General features: G+C 38.2%; 2 protein-coding genes across 2 annotated transcripts in view; one reads left to right on the top strand and one right to left on the bottom strand.

Annotated features, from left to right (window-relative positions):
* LOC6042455 (protein stum) overlaps positions 1-14,757 on the bottom strand; it is a 95,169-nt gene extending 80,412 nt beyond the window's left edge. The window contains exons 1-2 of the mRNA XM_038258195.1: positions 14,127-14,757; positions 10,487-10,918 (exon numbers count right to left, since the gene is read on the bottom strand). The gene's annotated coding sequence lies outside the window, so the exon portion shown is untranslated. The remainder of the gene's footprint in view (positions 1-10,486; positions 10,919-14,126) is intronic.
* Positions 4,519-9,515, top strand: LOC119767997. The gene is made up of 2 exons (XM_038258196.1): positions 4,519-4,659; positions 4,806-9,515. The coding sequence occupies exon 2, from the start codon at positions 4,824-4,826 to the stop codon at positions 9,363-9,365; it is 4,542 nt and encodes a 1,513-aa protein (XP_038114124.1). The 5' UTR covers positions 4,519-4,659; positions 4,806-4,823; the 3' UTR covers positions 9,366-9,515.
* Positions 14,758-18,263: the final 3,506 nt, after the last annotated feature.

Genomic DNA, 18,263 nt, shown 5'->3' with positions numbered 1-18,263 from the left:
AGTATTCACTTAGTTGATCTTCCGATTTTTGATATATTAAATAAAAATTGGAGATTGGCCACGGTGGAAACTAAAAAATGTGACCAAAAGAAAGCATTTTGGACGAGTGGTTTCGGAAAAAAGGTTAACGAAAAAGTAATAAAAAAATACACATATTTCTCAAGCATTTTTCTCTAAGGTCTTAGATATGTAACTAACCATATTCTTAAAACCAAAACGATAAAATTAGAATTGAATTTCTGATAATAGTCAAAATTCACTCAAATGTTTTTCATATTAAATGCTTTCGTTTTTTAAAACAAAATCTAAATATTTTTGAGAAATTATGATAAATTTTGAAAAATGTAGAGAAAAAACATGTACTAACAGTTTAAAGGTTTTAATGCAAATAAAGGAGGGCTATTAATTTTACAATCCAAATTCGACTAGCCGAAGCCTCGGTTATCCAAAGTTTCGATTATCCGAAGTTCGAAGGACTTCGGATAACCGAATCAGGAACAAATGAAATCGGCATGTTTTATTTGCTTGTTTTTAACATCAAATTCGGCATCTGTTTTTTTAATGGTCCAATACACCAAGTTTTTGCTTTTTGGGTGTTTTTTAATACCCCTGACGGTTTCAAAAGCACCCAAAAAGCAAAAACTGTAAATTTGGTTTATTAGACCTTTAAAAAAACACCAGAAATATTTCTTGACCTCCATTTTGACCGCCACATTGAATCCAAAAATTCTAAATTATTTTATGGTTCTTCAGGGGTCATACTTAAATTCTACATCAAAAATAAGACAACAAGGTCTAAGGATTTTTGCTGTCCCTATTCAGACTGTAGTCCCGATTCGCCCCAGATGACGGTAATTATTTCTATGTAGCCCCTTAGAGCAGTCCGCTCGGAAATTGCTATTTTCGAAGGTTAATAACTTTTTAGCAAAAACCCAAAAAAATAAGGTGTCTTCGGGAAAGTTTTTCCAAATTTAAAGAAGATATTAGTTCTGAAAATTGATAAGAACTGGATAGTTATTGCGCCATCCATTGGTCAAAAACTGAAACAGTTGCTTTTCTCCATACAATTGACGATTTTGCCCAAACTTGGTGGTCAGTGGTCAGAAAAAGCTCAAATTTTGGAACTTAGGCTAGTGATGCGTAAATCTTTGATTTCAGGGGATAGCCCCAAGTAAGCCCAGATTTGGACCATCCTAACCAATGTAATGCTAAAACTACAAGATAAATGAGATTTTACTGAATGGAACAATGTTCAAATCTGCAGCTCAATTTTTAAATATCCAAATTTTGGATCCATAATCTACAAAAACTGAGCCCGGCAATGGACAGGCAAATTACTTAGTTTGATCAATCAATTCTTGACTCTCTATCTTACAAATCATTTCTGGGAAGAACACACACAATCATTGATTTGAGATTTTTTTAAGGTAGTTCAATTTTTAAAAAATTGGGAAAAATATCGGGGGGGGGCTGCAGCCCGGAAGCCCCCCCCCCCTGGCTACGGGCCTGGTCAGGGGTATTCAAAAACACCCAAAAAGCAAAAAATGAAAATTTGGTTTATAGGACCTTTTAAAAAAAAACTCCAGACTTGTACATCAAAATTACTTTAATATCTCTCAAATTATTTTTGTTATTTATTTATAAATATATAAATAAACAATAACGAGAGGTGGGTAGTGTTTTCATGTCTAATATCGGATTGGGAAGTAAAACGTCGGTTTCAGGTGTAGGAGTCGTCTCCCTGGTATAAATACAAACAACAGACCAAACCAAACCGGTAGTTATCGCAATTCAAAGGTCTTCAGTTCGAATCTTGGCGTGGAATCACACTTTTCATCAATAAAAGTTGAATTTCCAAAATACGTATTTTCTAATTTTTAATTTTTTTAAGTAATTAAAAAAGACATCTTTTATACCATAGTGCATGATGGTGCAATACTTGGAGCAATATCTGGTTCCGGAGTTATGATTTTTTGAACAAATAGTGTTTTTTTCGAAATGTTGATAAAAATGGAAACAGAAATTATTCGTTCGATTTTCAATGTAAAAAACTGAAACTTATGTGAAATTTTCTTGTCTTTTTAATAAAAATAATGACCAAATTTTAAGATCAAAAATTACTTTTGAAAAGGCTTACAAATACATAATTTACCTCATTTCATATTTGAGGCCAAATTTTCAAAAAAAAAAAAATACTTTAATTGGATAAATCAGAAAATTTCAAAAAAGTTTCAATGTCATGTTTCAAGCGTGGCTTTTACATTAAAAAAAATAAAAATCGTTTTTTTTAATCCGAAAATTATAACTTGAGGGTGCCCTTTATCAATAAATAATTTGTTTAGAGTGTGTGTAAGACACCAGAAAGTCCCATACAAAAAAAAGAAGTCCCCCCCCCCCCTCTCAACTACAGATTTTAATATATTTACGAACCCTTTTTATATGACCAGCCCGGAAAATTGTGTGGACACTTGTATGGAAATGCCAATGATTCAAAATTGCTTCTTTTGACGTAGGAAATGTATGGACAAAGTTTCTTCCGAATCAAGAAATATAAATTAAAAAATCGCGAAATAATTTGCGAAAATTTTGAAAACTATACCACATGTCATAGATTATTGGAAATGCATGATGGTTTGAATTTTCAAACAATCATGCGTCTCCATGATAATGACTTAATGTGTGTCACTCACATTACAGCGATGTAAACAGAGTATAAACAAAGATGAAACTATTGGCACTACGCCCCCCGGGGCATGGCCTTCCTCTAACGTGGGATTTCTGCTCCAGCGCCTCTGACGAGACAGGAGAAACCGGGACCGACGTTTTACTTCACCATCCGATAGAAGCTCAGTGGATAAGGCGGGAATCGAACCCGCGTCTCATAGCATCATCGGGATCGGCAGCCGAAGCCGCTACCCCTGCGCCACGAGATCCCAAAGATAGTTGCTTTGAAAATAATTAAAAAATCTGAGCTGTAAATATAATCCATATTTATCCCAAAATTACAAAAATTTCGTTCGATTTTCGATTCGTTCGATTTTCAATGTAAAAAACTGAAACTTATGTGAAATTTTCTTGTCTTTTTAATAAAAAATAATGTCCAAATTTTAAGATCAAAAATTACTTTTGAAAAGGCTTACAAATACATAATTTACCTCATTTCATATTTGAGGCCAAATTTTCAAAAAATACTTTAATTGTATAGATCAGAAAATTTCAAAAAAGTTTCAATGTCATATTTAAAGCGTGGCTTTTACATTACAAAAATAAAAATCCTTTTTTTAATCCGAAAATTATAACTTGAGGGTGCACTTTATCAATAAATAATTTGTTTAGAGTGTGTGTAAGACACCAGAAAGTCCCATGCAAAAAGAAGTCTCCCCCTCTCAACTACAGATTTTAATATATTTACGAACCCTTTTTATATGACCAGCCCGGAAAATTGTGTGGAGACTTGTATGGAAATGGCAATGATTCAAAATTGCTTCTTTTGACGTAGGAAATGTATGGACAAAGTTTCTTCCGAATAAAGAAATATAAATTAAAAAATCGCGAAATAATTTGCGAAAATTTTGAAAACTATACTGCCCTTCTACGCATAATTGTCCCATGTTCAAAAAAGTGCAACTGAGAAAAACGCGATTGAAATTTTTCGACCGATTTCTGTGTTTCTACGCATAATTGTCCCGTGGGTTCCTATTCGCCCTATGTGTCCCTAATCGCCCCAGTTAGCAGTTTATCTCCCTTATTTGTGATTCTCTTGCTATACAATAGGTAAACAAGACATAATGCTTAGTAAAACTAATGATTCCGTGTAAGAAAATACTTGGTGGGACAATTATGCGTAGAAGTTCAACTATGGGACAAACAGACTTGGTGTTGTTTTTGATGAGTTTCCGAACAAAGTACCAGATTTTATGTGTTTTTCTTAAAGTACACATCAGACTGAACTTAAAAATGGCATAAAGTCAAAATCGTCCAAAACTGACATGGGACAATTATGCGTAGAACGGCAGTATACCACATGTCATAGATTATTGGAAATGCATGATGGTTTAAATTCTCAAACAATCATGCGTCTCCATGATAATGACTTAATGTTACAGCGATGTAAACAGAGTATAAACAAAGCTAGTTGCTTTGAAAATAATTAAAAAATCTGAGCTGTAAATATAATCCATATTTATCCCAAAATTACAAAAATTTCGCAGCAATTAAAACAATCACATGAAATGCTAAACCGCACACTTGTCTGCAATGAGCTCTGCAACGTCACATAACACAACTAAACCTGCGACATATCTCGTTCAATTCGTGAAACAAACACAATCAGCTGTTGATAACAAGCTTCGCTACGCAAGTAACGCAACGCCGAATGAACAGCGACGCCGGCGCGTCGCGCTTATACCGATACTAACACCAAATCGGCAGCACAACATGTATCGGTTTGTTTATTTTTATTTTGCACTCTAACTACACCACCATCAGCGCGAGCGGGTTCGAACAAACTGTGCAGTTTTGCCCGGCAAGTGAGCGAGATCAGACATCAGAGTTCGAGTTCGGAGAAGCACCAGATTTTGGGTTTTTTACGCGTTTTCTTTGTTTATTCAACAATATTTTGGCTGTGAATCAGGTTCGAAAATATCGAGCAGGTTAAAAGTGAGTATTTTTGAGATTATTCCTTTGACATTGTGATGTTGTGCAACAAGTTCTTATCGCATGACTCATCTACCACGTCAGTTGAAAATTGCATTGATAAACGTAGATGATTGGCTTCCAGAACTTACAAGTTTCATCATTTGCAGGTCTTTTTTCGAGAAGGAATGGCGAATCAGGTGTACAAAAAAGACGGAACGTTGGGAGGAGCCCGTCATGGCGATTCGTACCAAGTGCACGTACTGATGCTGATCTTCGAGAGAGCGGGCCAAGCTGAGAATACTTTTGCGGAGTTCCGTCTGGCAACCGAAATGGAAGCTGCTGGAAAGTTCGACGATGCAGTTCTGAACTGGAGATGCGGTACCGAATCAAAGTGGTTGTTGGTACAGGTGAAGCACAAACAAAAAGCAACCAAGCTGACCGAGTCGAGTTTTTTTCCGGTTGAGGATAAAGAAAAGGCAAAAGGAGATTTTTCGGTGTACAAATACCTCGTATCAATGAGTGACGTCACAAACAACGATGGTGAATTCGCTGGTGATAAGAAATTTATAATCTATACCAATTGTGCCATAGATAACAAGATTGAAAGATGGTTTACCAAAGCGGAAATGAAGGATGAATTTGCCTTATTAACCAACAACAAGGAACTGTTTATGAATATGAATGCCGATGAAAACCGGGTCAAAAATATCGTTCAATTTATGAATCAAGATTTCATTCAGTTGGCCAAAACGATCAAAACCATTTTCATTGATGGAATCACCGACTATGAAGTTGATATCATAACAAAATACAGAGGTGCATTGGTGCAAAAAGTGTTGCTGGTCGAAAAAAAGGTAGCCAGCTTTACTCCAAGATTCATCAAAAGGGTAAAATTGACTCATAATGAAATGCTGTTACGGCAACAATTATTCGCAGAAGACAGCACATTGGCTCAACTCCAAAGCTTCAGCACTTCCGACGAAAAGGTGGTCAAAACCCTTACGGGCAAGACGAACTCAGAGAATAGTCTTCCCTACTTTATTTCGGATACAGAGGTATTTGGTTACCTCAAAAGATTAATATTCGCTGTGAATCAACCAGACAACGAGGAGCTAAAATCCATGATCCAGAACGACTTGAAACATTTTTCTCCAACGAAGGAAGACATCGCATGTGAATGTTACACGGAATTGCTTTATGCGAAGTTACAGAAAATGATTTTTGATCGGTTGAGTTGCACAGGATTAAGCGCACGATTTCTCTCAAACGAAGATCTTTGCGAAGAACTTTCCACATTGCAACAAACCATCGAACAGTCCTCTTCCGATTGGCCGACACTGAAGTTCAACGGAGTGATGCAGAGTTTGCGTGTTAAATTTGCCAAAACCATGCCGCTTCCCAACAGGTACCCCCTGGCATTGAACAGTACTACCGAAGCAGGATTACTTTCTAGCTTGAAATTATTTCAAACTGTTGAGAATCAAAACTATCGATATGCATCGTTCAAGGATATCAAAATTGCCATTTTCTGTAAAAAACTGCGTGAAACTTTGGCCAAATCATGTAAGGAGATCTTCCTGCTACTTAAAGATGATGGTACTAAGATTGAATGCATTGATGAATTACTAAAAGTTGTACTAAATAATAAGAAAGTAAAACTGATTCTTCTAACTAATGATGATAATCGTGCAACTCAGTTTTTTGGAAATCACGAATATACTACTTTAAAGGATAGTGATACCAGGCTGGATAAGTTGGGCCTACAAAGTCAACAAATGCTTTTTGCGAAAAATGTGTTATTCCAAGGTGTTGAATTGTCTTTGGGAGAAATAATTCAGACGCGAAAAGAACTTTTGAAAGACACCTTGCTAGAGAAGATTATCCAGGACGAATCTATCGAAATTGGTGAAGCACCTCCGGAAGTGGCAGTGAAAAATTACATACCACGTATAATTCGTAGATGTGATTCGGGCGATTCAACGTTCAAAAATTCCAGCGACTCTGACGATGATGATTCAAAGATGCTGCCAAGTTATAGTGAACACGAATTCATCAGGAAAATTCCTACCTTCTTCCAAAGTTATTATGTAGTTGTTCTATCGGCGGAACCGGGTATGGGCAAAACAACTCTTTGGAACCATCTCACACCGTTAATCAAGCAAACGTACACGGCAAGTTGGGTACTGCATATCAAACTTTTGGATTGCGTGAATGAGTTGCGGAAAGTTTATCGATTCGAGAACATCGAAATGGTCACAGAAGCTCTGATTCGAATCTTTCAAATCAAATCAAATTTTGAAAAGGCGCTTTTTTCGGCATCTTTGAGATATGGCGAGCGCAAAAAAACTATAATTCTGCTGGATGGGTTCGATGAGTTGCCTCACGATACTATCACTAGTGTGATGAGTCTTTTCAAATGTCTACAATATTACTCGTACTTGCTCGTGAACACACGAATCCATCAAAAAGTGGTTCTTGAGAGTGCACTGGATACAGGCACGTTTACATTGGAGCCGATTGATAGACACCAACAAATGGCACTCCTGAAAAGTACGTGTGATGTTCCTTCGAGTAACCAGGAACTTTCCTCATTAGTTGATCAGCTGTTCAACAAAATTCCTAGAAAATCTTTGGAGGCTGCAGAAAACATCATTGGTATACCGCTGATGGTTGTGATGCTGGCGGAAATCTTCAAACCACTCGTTCGGACGTTTTTGAAAGGCAGAGATTTTCGAGTGATCAACTCAATGTCGTTGGACTCGCTGACGCTTTTGGATATATATGAGCTTTTCGCGTACAGTTCATTTCGTCGACAGTCCATAGAAAAACAAAATCTTGACGCAGAAAACCCACTCACGGAACGACTACTGCACAAACAAAATTACTTGTACAAAGGATTCGTTAAACTGCATGGCTACCTTGGGCTTGTTAAGCTGGTTAAACAGCAGAAAATGCACTTGATATTTCGTGATAAAAAGGACATTTTGGAATTTCAGGAGCAAGCCGCTTTGCTCGATTCAGCAATCATCTCCAAGTACGAACAAGATATTCCCCACTTCAACCATGCATCGTTCTGTGAGTATTTTGCAGCAAAGTGTCTGTTTGTCCGCCTCACTCGGATGCCGAGGGATCAGCTGAAGGACTTTTTTGTCAAACCGGATGGTGTGCGTAATGCTCCCAAGAAACAGTGCATTGACGACTTGTACGACCTGTACCACAAAGTCCTCCGGGATTACGCGACGGTTCGAAAGTTTTTCTTCATGATGGCTAGAGAGGACGAGGAATGCTGGAAAATGCTGGAAGACCTTCTTTGGTCCATGAGACCGTATCCGCTGTTGTGGGCTTGCGAGGAAGGCTTTGCGGAGCTTGTCAAACGACTTTTGGAGGAAGATCCGTCGATTATAAACTTCAGGACCAAACAGAAGGAAACTGCACTGCATTTGTCGGCCGCTCAAGGAAATGATGCAATCTGTGCACTTCTTCTCAATGCGAACGTGGATAAGAATGCTGTTGGCAAAAATCGTCTGACTGCGTTGCACGTGGCTTCTTCAAAGGGACACTTTGAGGTCGCCAGTATACTGATAGCACGTGGAGCGTCTTTGTCGCTTGGGGATCGTAACCTGCAGACGCCACTTCATCTAGCTGCTCAAGCTGGTCACGCCAAAATAGTTAGGCTGATAGCAAAGCAAGGGTTCGATGTGAACATACTGAACAAAAGTCGGTGGAGTGCTCTCCATCTGGCCATATTCAACGGTCATTTTGAGGTAGTTAAAATTCTGTTAGCTAATAATGCACGACTCAGAGTAGGAAAAGCACAAAATTGGCCAATGCTTCTGGGAAATCTCATTACAAATAACAAGTCTGCGATCGCCCAAATGTTGGTTGCGCATGAGGCTAAGTTGCTTATGGATCCGGAGAACATTATAGAGATATTGCTATGGGCGATTAGACGAAACCATGTCAAAATTGTAAGCTCAATGAAATCAGCAGGAGATAATCTACATTTTTACGATACGCAGTCAAAAGTTTGCACCGTTAGACTAGCTTTGCGGAGGCAGTGTTTTCAAATAGCCGAAATTATCATATCCAACCAGTCAGGGACCTGTGAAGATATTGATTATCCGTTACATGCAGCTGCCGAAGCAGGAAGCATTCAATGCGCTGCTCTCCTGCTAAAAAGAAATACAGCAAAAGTAAACACCATCGATGAAAATGGTTTAACTCCATTGGATTTAGCGGTAAAGAAAGGTCACACGAGTATTGTTAAGATGCTGCTTGATGCAGGTTCCAAAATCAAAGAAAATTTGCTGCACACAGCTGTTAGAAATAATTGTGATGAATGCGTTAAACTGTTACTTGCTTATGGCGCTGACATAAATTACGCCGATAGTGCCAACCAATGGACACCTCTTCATATAGCGGCCATTCGTGACAGTTTAGAGTGTGCATCAGAACTTTTGAAACACGAAGAGTGTCGAATCGAGGCCAAAGACAGTGCTGGTCGAACAGCACTCCATCTGGCTGTTACATACAAATCACTTGTAATAGTACGAGAAATCCTGAAGTTTGCCCATCACCGTAGTCTGGACACGCTAAAGGAGCTGTTATCCCGAAAAGACAACTCGGGCTGTACGGCGTTGGAACAAGCTGACGCCACTGGTAACTTTTACACCGCTTATGACATCGCTGAAAAGGTTTCATTTGTAGAAAAATGCTGTCTCGTTTGAAAAATATGTGAATTGGAAGAAATTGGAATCAACGACTTCTTTGTATCATATTTGTAAAATAACAACTTTTTTTTTCTAAATTAACGTTAGTGAATTTTATAAGAACAAGTAACATCGAAACAATAAAGCACATCTTTAACTGTAAACTGATATCATCTGCATATGTTAATGCCGTTTTCGACAGATAAAAACATTTTTTTAATCAAAATTGTTTTGTAGTTGTACATGTTTCAAGGAATTATAGAACAATGTTACCACCCCCGCACCAAAAAAAAAAACAGGTGCGAAATCCTTGAACAAAGTCAAGGAGGTTTTTCCACCTCCAGCTCGGCCATGCCGGCTCGGTGTACGATATCAATTGTATTATTCATTTGAATACAGCAGTGGAAGGCGAGACTGGGCTAGTCCAGGTGAGGGGTAAGCGGTTAAAGGTGTAACATGCGAAGAATCGAGTCCAGCTAAGGAAAATCTGGGTTGAAATGTTTACCTTTTCATTTCTTTCGTACACTCCTCCACCGTATACCACGTCACACGGTTCGTTTGACCGAATTAAATTCAGTCACCTAGTTTCTGGGGCCCAGAACATAGCAGTTGCTTAAGAAAGAAAAATCCGTGAAATTATAAAAAAAAATCGATTTTAAAAAATGAGCTGTCCATCCAAAAGCACTGTAATTATTTTCCTTAGCCTCAGTTCCAAGGAACTGCGGCGAATTGTTAAAATTACCCTCACTTTGCAACGTTCCAGACCTAATCTAACAAATGGAAAAATGCGCCCATTTCGCTAATGGGCAGTTCAAGCCGGCCACACCCAAGCTCACCAAGCTTCTGACGTGATTGTGCATTATGGTCAGTCATTTGCAAGCCATCAGGTGTAAGTCGGTGATTGGCATTTTTTCCAGAATAGCACAAAATAGTTTAAAGAATATTTTATACTGAAGATTTTTACAAAACCGCAGTTAATTTATTTAGATCTAGTAATTAGCATCACGCTTTAGACACAATCTAACAAAGTCGCCTTCTTGCTATAGTTAAACTTAATCTAGAATGCAACAAATAACTTATCGTGATGGAGATAATTCAGACCCCACTCCCAGTCTGACAACTCCAATAAACTATCTCACCTTTTATTCTCGGTTAGTTATCGTCTGCAAGTAGCTCGTGTGTACTACGTCCGTACTAAGCTATGGAACACTTTTGTGGGGAAACCTTTCGCTCGGCAAATATATTTTCGTCCTGTGTCTTCTCTCCCTTCACTTGCTAGTTAAAACTCAGCCACGAGCATTAGTTGCACACTAATTTATATACGAAAATTTACGTTCCTCTCACGTTGATTGATAGTTTCCGCGCAGCGCCACAAACCACGGAAGAGCTCATCTGAACCACTGAAACCACTATCACTACACACCACTATCACTTGGCCGGGATCACCAGCCAAGAATCGCGTGTTGCATTCTTCACCACAGCGCCACACTTCCTTACGGGGGTTAAGGGTTAAGTGCCACTCCTTTTCTGGTCGAGTTACGATCCTTTTTTTTCTCCTGTGTGGTGTGCACCTGTTTGAATTAAAAATTGTAGGCACGTCACTCTCGATTTTGTTCCTTGAGGCTATTATCATCATTAGCGCATTTTAATAGGGTCAGCTACGTGGCCTACATGGTGAGAGTTTTTACTTTTGAAGAAAATGAATTTAAAAATATTTTCATCTAAATTGACTCAGAACCTATCACTACTTAATCATTGAAAAAAGACAATGGTTTAGTTTAATCTCCCGCCCGTGTGGATCAATCGGACCGCGCACTGGACTCACAATCCAGAGGTCGCTGGTTCGAATCTCGCGGTGGGCGCTCTAAAATGCTTTGTGTAAATATGGGTATTCGGCGCCGTCGCTCCGTGCCATACTTTCATACACTTAGTAGCCCTGGGCGGCGATGTCCTTGTAGATAAAAAGGAAGACACTAGTGGTTGGTACTAGCAATGGTGGCCGACAGCTATAAAGTCAACTTCGTTTTTTAGTTTAATCTTTTGTAAACAAAAAAAATACATAATTTACCTACGTGGTTGGTGTCACAAAAGATTCGGAAATAATTTTCGGATAGATTATAAACTTTTTGGAAACAAAATGCGCAGGAAACAAGGAACCAACTAAGTTCAATTAAGATCTAGTCTCAACAAGTATGGACAGAGTAGCCAGGGCGTGGATCATTTAGACTCGTTTGGATGGTTTTTGAATTTTGGATTACCTTTCCAACGATAAGTCGGACGATGGATCCGGACTTAGTTTTCATAGATGGAAGTGAGACCCGGCTTCGAAAAATACATAGATTTAAATGCGAAAACACATTTGTCAACATAACTTTTGAACTCCTTATCGAAACTACATTTTTAAAAGTCGATTTATGGACCTAAGCCAAATCAAATGCGACCGGTCTGGCCTAAATCGGTTCAGCCATTTGCCAGACAGACATTTGTTCCGTTTTCGACTCTGAATCAACATATGTGAAGGTGGGTCTACGAGCTTTATGTGAAAAGTTCATTTTTAAAAGCAGGCCTTCTCTCAGCGAGGATGGCAATGAATCAAAATAGTTTTGATTAAGGCAAAATTATTTTTTAATAAATTAGGCTGGTACAAATTGTATTTAAAGTTTTGTCCCTATGCTATGGTCAGAGTTAAGGGGGGGGGGGGGGGAATAAGAAAATAAACAATAATCAATAATCAAGCCAACCCAGTCGAAATTACTGTATCCATAGTAGACATCAACGAGCCTGTAGAGGGGTTATTATTTTAGTTAATAAAGTAATGCTACTGTCAATAATTTGCAAGTCCCGATGAATTAGTTTTTTACTGAAGATTTAAGTCTATTCCGATCCGTGGTCCCAAAACACAAAACATGTTAAAAGATTTTTAATAAAAGCACAAATTAACGTATTCGAAATATTTAGCAGCTTATATAACAAGTTTTTTAAAAAGAAAATTTACATTTTTGGTTATATTTTTTTTAAATCTGATTTTGTTAGCATTATAACAATTTTTCTGTGTAAATACCAATAACTTTAATGATGTATTTTTTAATAAATAATTAAGATTGAGGTTCACTGATTAGGGATATGCCAACTAGAGCGTCCCTTTTTTCCGTCCCGGGATTTACCGTAAAAAAATATTTAACGTTTCCAGGAAAATTTGTAATTTTTCCTGAAACGAATACCTGAAATTAAAATAAAAGTATATTTAACATTTTTGGCACAAATGTTTTCAAAATACAGTCCAGACTCGATAATCCGAAGGCCTCGGAAAAATTTCACTTCGGATCATCGAAACTTCGAATAATCGAATCATGAAAAAACAAATTTTCGCTGTCTAATTTTTGATTGTCGAGCTGAGGTTTGACTCCTAAACTACGCTAAAATGATAAAGAATGTTTAAATCCAAGATGGCGGCCAAAATGGCGGTTATGCAATATTGAAAAATGCATTTTATTTTTTAATAGGCAATCAACAACTCAAATTTGACTAAAATGGGGTCGCCTTCCATCGGATGAGGAAGTAAAATGTCGGTCCCGGCCTTGGTTGTTAGGCCGTTAAGTAATTCCAGGTGTAGGAGTCGTCTCCATGCCATAAGTACAAACAACACACCAAACCAAGCCTACTCCGGTGGAATCGCTGGCGGCGGTTGGACTCACAATCCAAAGGTCGTCAGTTGAAACACTGGGGTGGAAGGTTCCTTGGAGTATAAGAGGATTGGGTGCTCTCCCCATTCAAGCCTTCGGACTCCTAGGTTCGAGCAGAAACTTGCAATAGAGATCACAAAAGACCCTGGGGTCGTTAATGTGGATGGTTTTTTTTTGCGTTAGATGGAAAAATAAACACAAAAACATTGAATTTCAAGATGAAGCATTAAATTAATTATTTTGTTCAAGAGCTGAAACCAGTAGTTTTTTTGATTGAAAATTAATTTCATGAAAAACAAAATGTCTGCATTATTTTGATATATTTTTTATTATATTCCAATTTTATTCCACTTTATGTGTTAATGTAAATTTCAATCAAATTCACTCAAACTGGTCACAGAGGCATGTATAAAAGCAATTTAATAGTTGTCAAAAAAAAACCTCACAACATGACAAAAAAAAAGTTTAATTTGTCTTTTTCAAACGCAGCTCACACATATTACGATCACAAAAAGTGGCTGTAGTATACAACGTTGTTGCTAAAATTCACGTTTCCTGGGATGTATTAATTTTTCTTCAAGATTACTTTACCCAAATAAGTTTGTTTTGCTTTTAAAGGAATATAAGAACATACAACTTTTTATAACAATCACTAGAACATTGTTCAGAGAACTGCTAATATCATTTGTTTTGATTTTAATTTTTCATGCATAAAAGCATAACTCTCCTGTTTAATATTTGAGTTTTTTTTTGCAAACATTCTTCCATGGAACTTCAAGTTGTGTTCGAAACATTTCAATAACTTCTCTTTACTGTGTTTTCAACATTTCTCTAGTTAGATACTAATCAAGATACTAATACACTTTTTTATAAACATACTTTTTTAAATTTTACTTGATGAATATTCAACATGACGAATCTAAAAGTTTTTTTTTCATTTCTATCGCTTTTTTTAAATATAAATACTTCTTCTCTGTTACTAAACGGGCAACCAAAACTAAAATTGATTTCATTTTCATATGGTAGCTGACCCCATTCCATGACGCTAACGAATATATACAATCCTGCACTGCATCAACGCTTTGCGACCAATCACCTTAATTCACCGCGCCCAGTCCTTCTGCGGATTCTTTCAGCTCGCCAAAATCAATCCATTAGCGTAATTAAACGTAACCAGCAACTACCCTCACACTACCACTTTTCACACTTTTCACTTCCAATGGCTAGATTTACAACCTCGTCGGATTCATCCCTCGCTTCCCTTTGGTTGCTCACCATCACAAACTTCCAGTCGTTGAAGCAAGTCACCGTTTCCGGCCAATAATCCACCAAACTACTGCCGAGAAGTCACAACACTTATTCAATTATGTAAGTTTCAGCTGACTTCCGGCCGGGGCCCATGCAGGTCGTTGATTGACTGCAGGTTGCAGCCCCACGTTGGTTGTTTGAGTTGTGGTCCTCTTGCCAAAACAACGTGCCCCCTCTTCACAAACAAACACACACACACGTGGATAAGATTGTGGCAAACGCGCGAGTGACAAGTTGGGTCGTCAATTTTGCAAAATCCATCTAATGCTTCGAGGAGCCAACTATGCCACCAACCAAACGAAAAACCCCAGGAACCGTCCGAAGTTCCTCGCGGTCCGAATTCAAAACAAGTACTAATCGACGATTATAACGATTCTCGCCCCGAGAGGTGTACCACCGCGTTCTGTTGGGGGTCTACGGCGGAGAGAACCCGACTGACCGAGACGGTTGACGTCCACGCCGCCGACGAGGGTTCCCCTCTTGCCCTCCTCCTCGGTCAGCACACGTGGAGGTAAAATCCTTTGAAGGTACCTATACCGAAAGGTTTCTTCGTGCGAGAGAGACGCCAGGAAGAGCACTCGCGGCAAGTTGGGTTGAGTTGAGTTGAGTTCAGGAGAACGCGGCTCACAAAAGGTGTAAGGATACTTGTTTAGTGAGGAAAGTTTGAAAAGGGCGTAATGATTTTAACACTGATTTTATATTAGTCATCAATATTAACTTGAAATAGACATTGAAGAGTCAATACCACAACTTACTCACGCCATTTTGAAACCATGCCATTGGTTGCCTGAGCTCTGGCTTGCGTGCCCCGGCATCTATACCGGCCAGATTGATGGTGGAGAAGTGTGGCGTGTTCTACTTAAGGCATAGAGAGCAAGCACACTATCCAGCGAAACGGTGGCCCGATGGGTTGTGTTATTTTTGCCACCATAAATTTGAAAAAAATAAATAAAAAAACAGTCTGGTGAATATAATTGAATCAAACGATCGTGAAACACAATGCGTCCCCTCCAAAATGCTTTGCGTTTCTCTTGCCAATATTTAGAATCCGATGATAAAACAAGTTTTCAAAGCAAATAGCAAATATGAGTAATATTCAACATGATTCGCGAAGAAAACATTAAACATTAAAAACATCCGGTGCAATGGCGCACTACAAATCGACGTCGTCGTGCTATCATGTCGCACCCGCCATTTTGACGTTCCGAGAAAAACGCGTTTTAATGTTTGACTTTGAATATTCAAAAACGAGAGCACGCAATGTAAACAATAACAAACACGTTTTGTTTGGCTCACCATTCTGTGCATTGTCCCAAAGTTTGGTTGAAGTTGGTTGCTGGAGTCCCGAGTTATGATTACAAATGTTTACGGTAGTCTAGCTTGTACGTGCGACAAACGCATCCTGACTTTCCTGGTCTGAAATCCCTTTGGCCTTTTGTCGCACTTACATCAATTTTCATGGAGTGACAAGATAGCACGACAAGATTGAAACTACTTTCATATGTAAAGTGACAAAAATGCACAGGTTTGAAATCGAATTTTGGGGATCTGTGAAGGTCAAAAGGTGAGGCATTGTGAGCTGCACAAAATGGCGTTCTTAACTCAATTTGGCCCAAAATGCACGTACGACAAGTTAGCACGATGGCGACGAAATGTTAATAAATGACAAGAAGAGTGCTAGGCGTCATCTAACCTAAGGCACTCTCCAGGATCCCTTCGAAAGATTGGCTGCGCCAGGGTCTGATAAGATTAGATTAGATTAGAATTGAAAGCTTAAACATTCAACTATGTTTTGCTGTTGCGTTTTAAAAAAAATATTTTAAACCGGCAATTTCAAAATGTTGGGGGTAATTTGATCCCCCTTTCAACATTTCGAAGAAATCTTAAGCAAAATGTTTCTTATTCATCCAAACTTTTAATTTTCTATAAGTTACTGCAATTTCACATTAAACATGTACGTTTGTGTTTAAAATATAACAAGTTTAGCATGCAACATATTTAAAAACTTAAAATTTTCTTTTTTAGACAAAAATTGGGCATGTTTTCAAAAGCTGGTAATTTATGTTTACAAAACTTTTGAAAAATGGTTCAAACTGCAATAAGTTATGTACAACTTACTAAAGGAAACTATGTTCAAAAACCCAGCCCAATTATTTGATCTTGAGGCTGATTCCAGTGACTATAAAGATGCAGGGATCAAGTCTCCCTAAACGCACTATTTTAAACAATTGATTGTAAAACTAGTAAGACGACAAATTTAACGACAAATGCGTAAGGGTTTTTAAGTTGATATGTTTATCAAACAATTCATGTATAAAAAATATCTTTTGAATAATTTTTGAGTGTTTTCTATACTTATCAAAACAAAGAAAAAAGATCTCTTGGAAGTTTTTTGCAGCACTTTTTAGAAAAATGTGTGTAACTCAATCTAAACATTTTTTAATTTTTTTCTTTGTTTTCTACAATGAGTTTTACTCAATTTCGCACAACTTTCTAGAACAAAGCTAATTGTTTTACCCACATGCTGACGAGATACAGGCTTGGGATCAAGTGTCCCCGGGGATCAAGTCTCCCCACTCTCCCCTAATACAAATATTTACGTACAATTTTTGTATGGACAGGTGCCAAAATCGTATAGAGACTTGTATGGGAAAACCAATAATACAAAAGCTTCTTTGGTCATAGGAAATGTCCCCACAAAGTTTGACCTAAATCAAAAAATACAAAAAAAAAATATAAATGGTCGAAAGCGGCCGATTTCGTAGAAAATTGCTCACCGACTTTTCAAAATATTATGGATAACTTGATCCTCTTCAACAATTGAAACAAACTTTAAGCAACATGTTTCTTATTTATCCAAATTAATTATTTTCAGTAAGTTACAGGATTTTCATATACAAATACCAGAGTTCCCAAATGAACCGGTTAGGCTAGGTTCACCAATAAAATTGGTTCGGCTTAAGCCTCCTTTTGTGGTTCAATCCTGGTTCAGTGAACCATGAACCATGGCTTAAGCCAGGCTAACCCGGCTAATGAAAACTATGACTATGCATAAGTGTTACGGTGCAACAATGCTACCGTGTAACAAATATAATGATGAGACATTGTTACACCGTAACAGTGTTACAGCGTAACATTGTTACACCGTAACATTGTTACACCGTAACATTGTTACACCGTAACATTGTTACACCGTAACATTGTTACACCGTAACATTGTTACACCACAACATTCGTTGCAACAGTGTTACGGTGTAACAGTGTTACGGTGTAACAGTGTTACGGTGTAACAGTGTTACGGTGTAACAGTGTTACGGTGTAACAGTGTTACGGTGTAACAGTGTCACGGTGTAACAGTGTCACAGTGTAACAGTGTCACGGTGTAACAGTGTTACGGTGTAACAGTGTTACGGTGTAACAATGTTACGGTGTAACAATGTTACGGCGTAACAATGTTACGGTGTTACACTGTTACGGTGTTACACTGTTACGGTGTAACACTGTTACGGTGTAACACTGTTACGGTGTAACAGTGTTACGGTGTAACAGTGTTACGGTGTAACAGTGTTACGGTGTAACAGTGTTACGGTGTAACAGTGTTACGGTGTAACAGTGTTACGGTGTAACAATGTTACGGCGTAACAATGTTACGGTGTTACACTGTTACGGTGTAACACTGTTACGGTGTAACACTGTTACGGTGTAACACTGCTACGGTGTAACACTGTTACGGTGTAACAGTGTTACGCAGTAGTAGATTTAGGGTTGAACAGTATCATGGTGTAACAGAGCTCGCCGTTTAGCCTAACATTCTTTGATCAGGTTCAAGCCTGGTTCAAGCCAATGGTTCATTTTGGCTAGCCTCGCCTGGTTTGAACCAAATGAACCATGGCTCACGGCGCTCGTTTAGCCTGAGCCGACGATG

The sequence above is a fragment of the Culex quinquefasciatus genome, chromosome 2 (genome assembly GCF_015732765.1).
Source record: "Culex quinquefasciatus strain JHB chromosome 2, VPISU_Cqui_1.0_pri_paternal, whole genome shotgun sequence".
NCBI lineage: Eukaryota > Metazoa > Arthropoda > Insecta > Diptera > Culicidae > Culex > Culex quinquefasciatus.
This window is presented reverse-complemented; position numbering and strand designations above follow the sequence as displayed.

Excerpts from the sequence above, each read along its gene's own strand:
- LOC119767997 (XM_038258196.1), top strand. The coding sequence starts at position 4,824 with ATGGCGAATCAGGTGTACAAAAAAGACGGAACGTTGGGAGGAGCCCGT.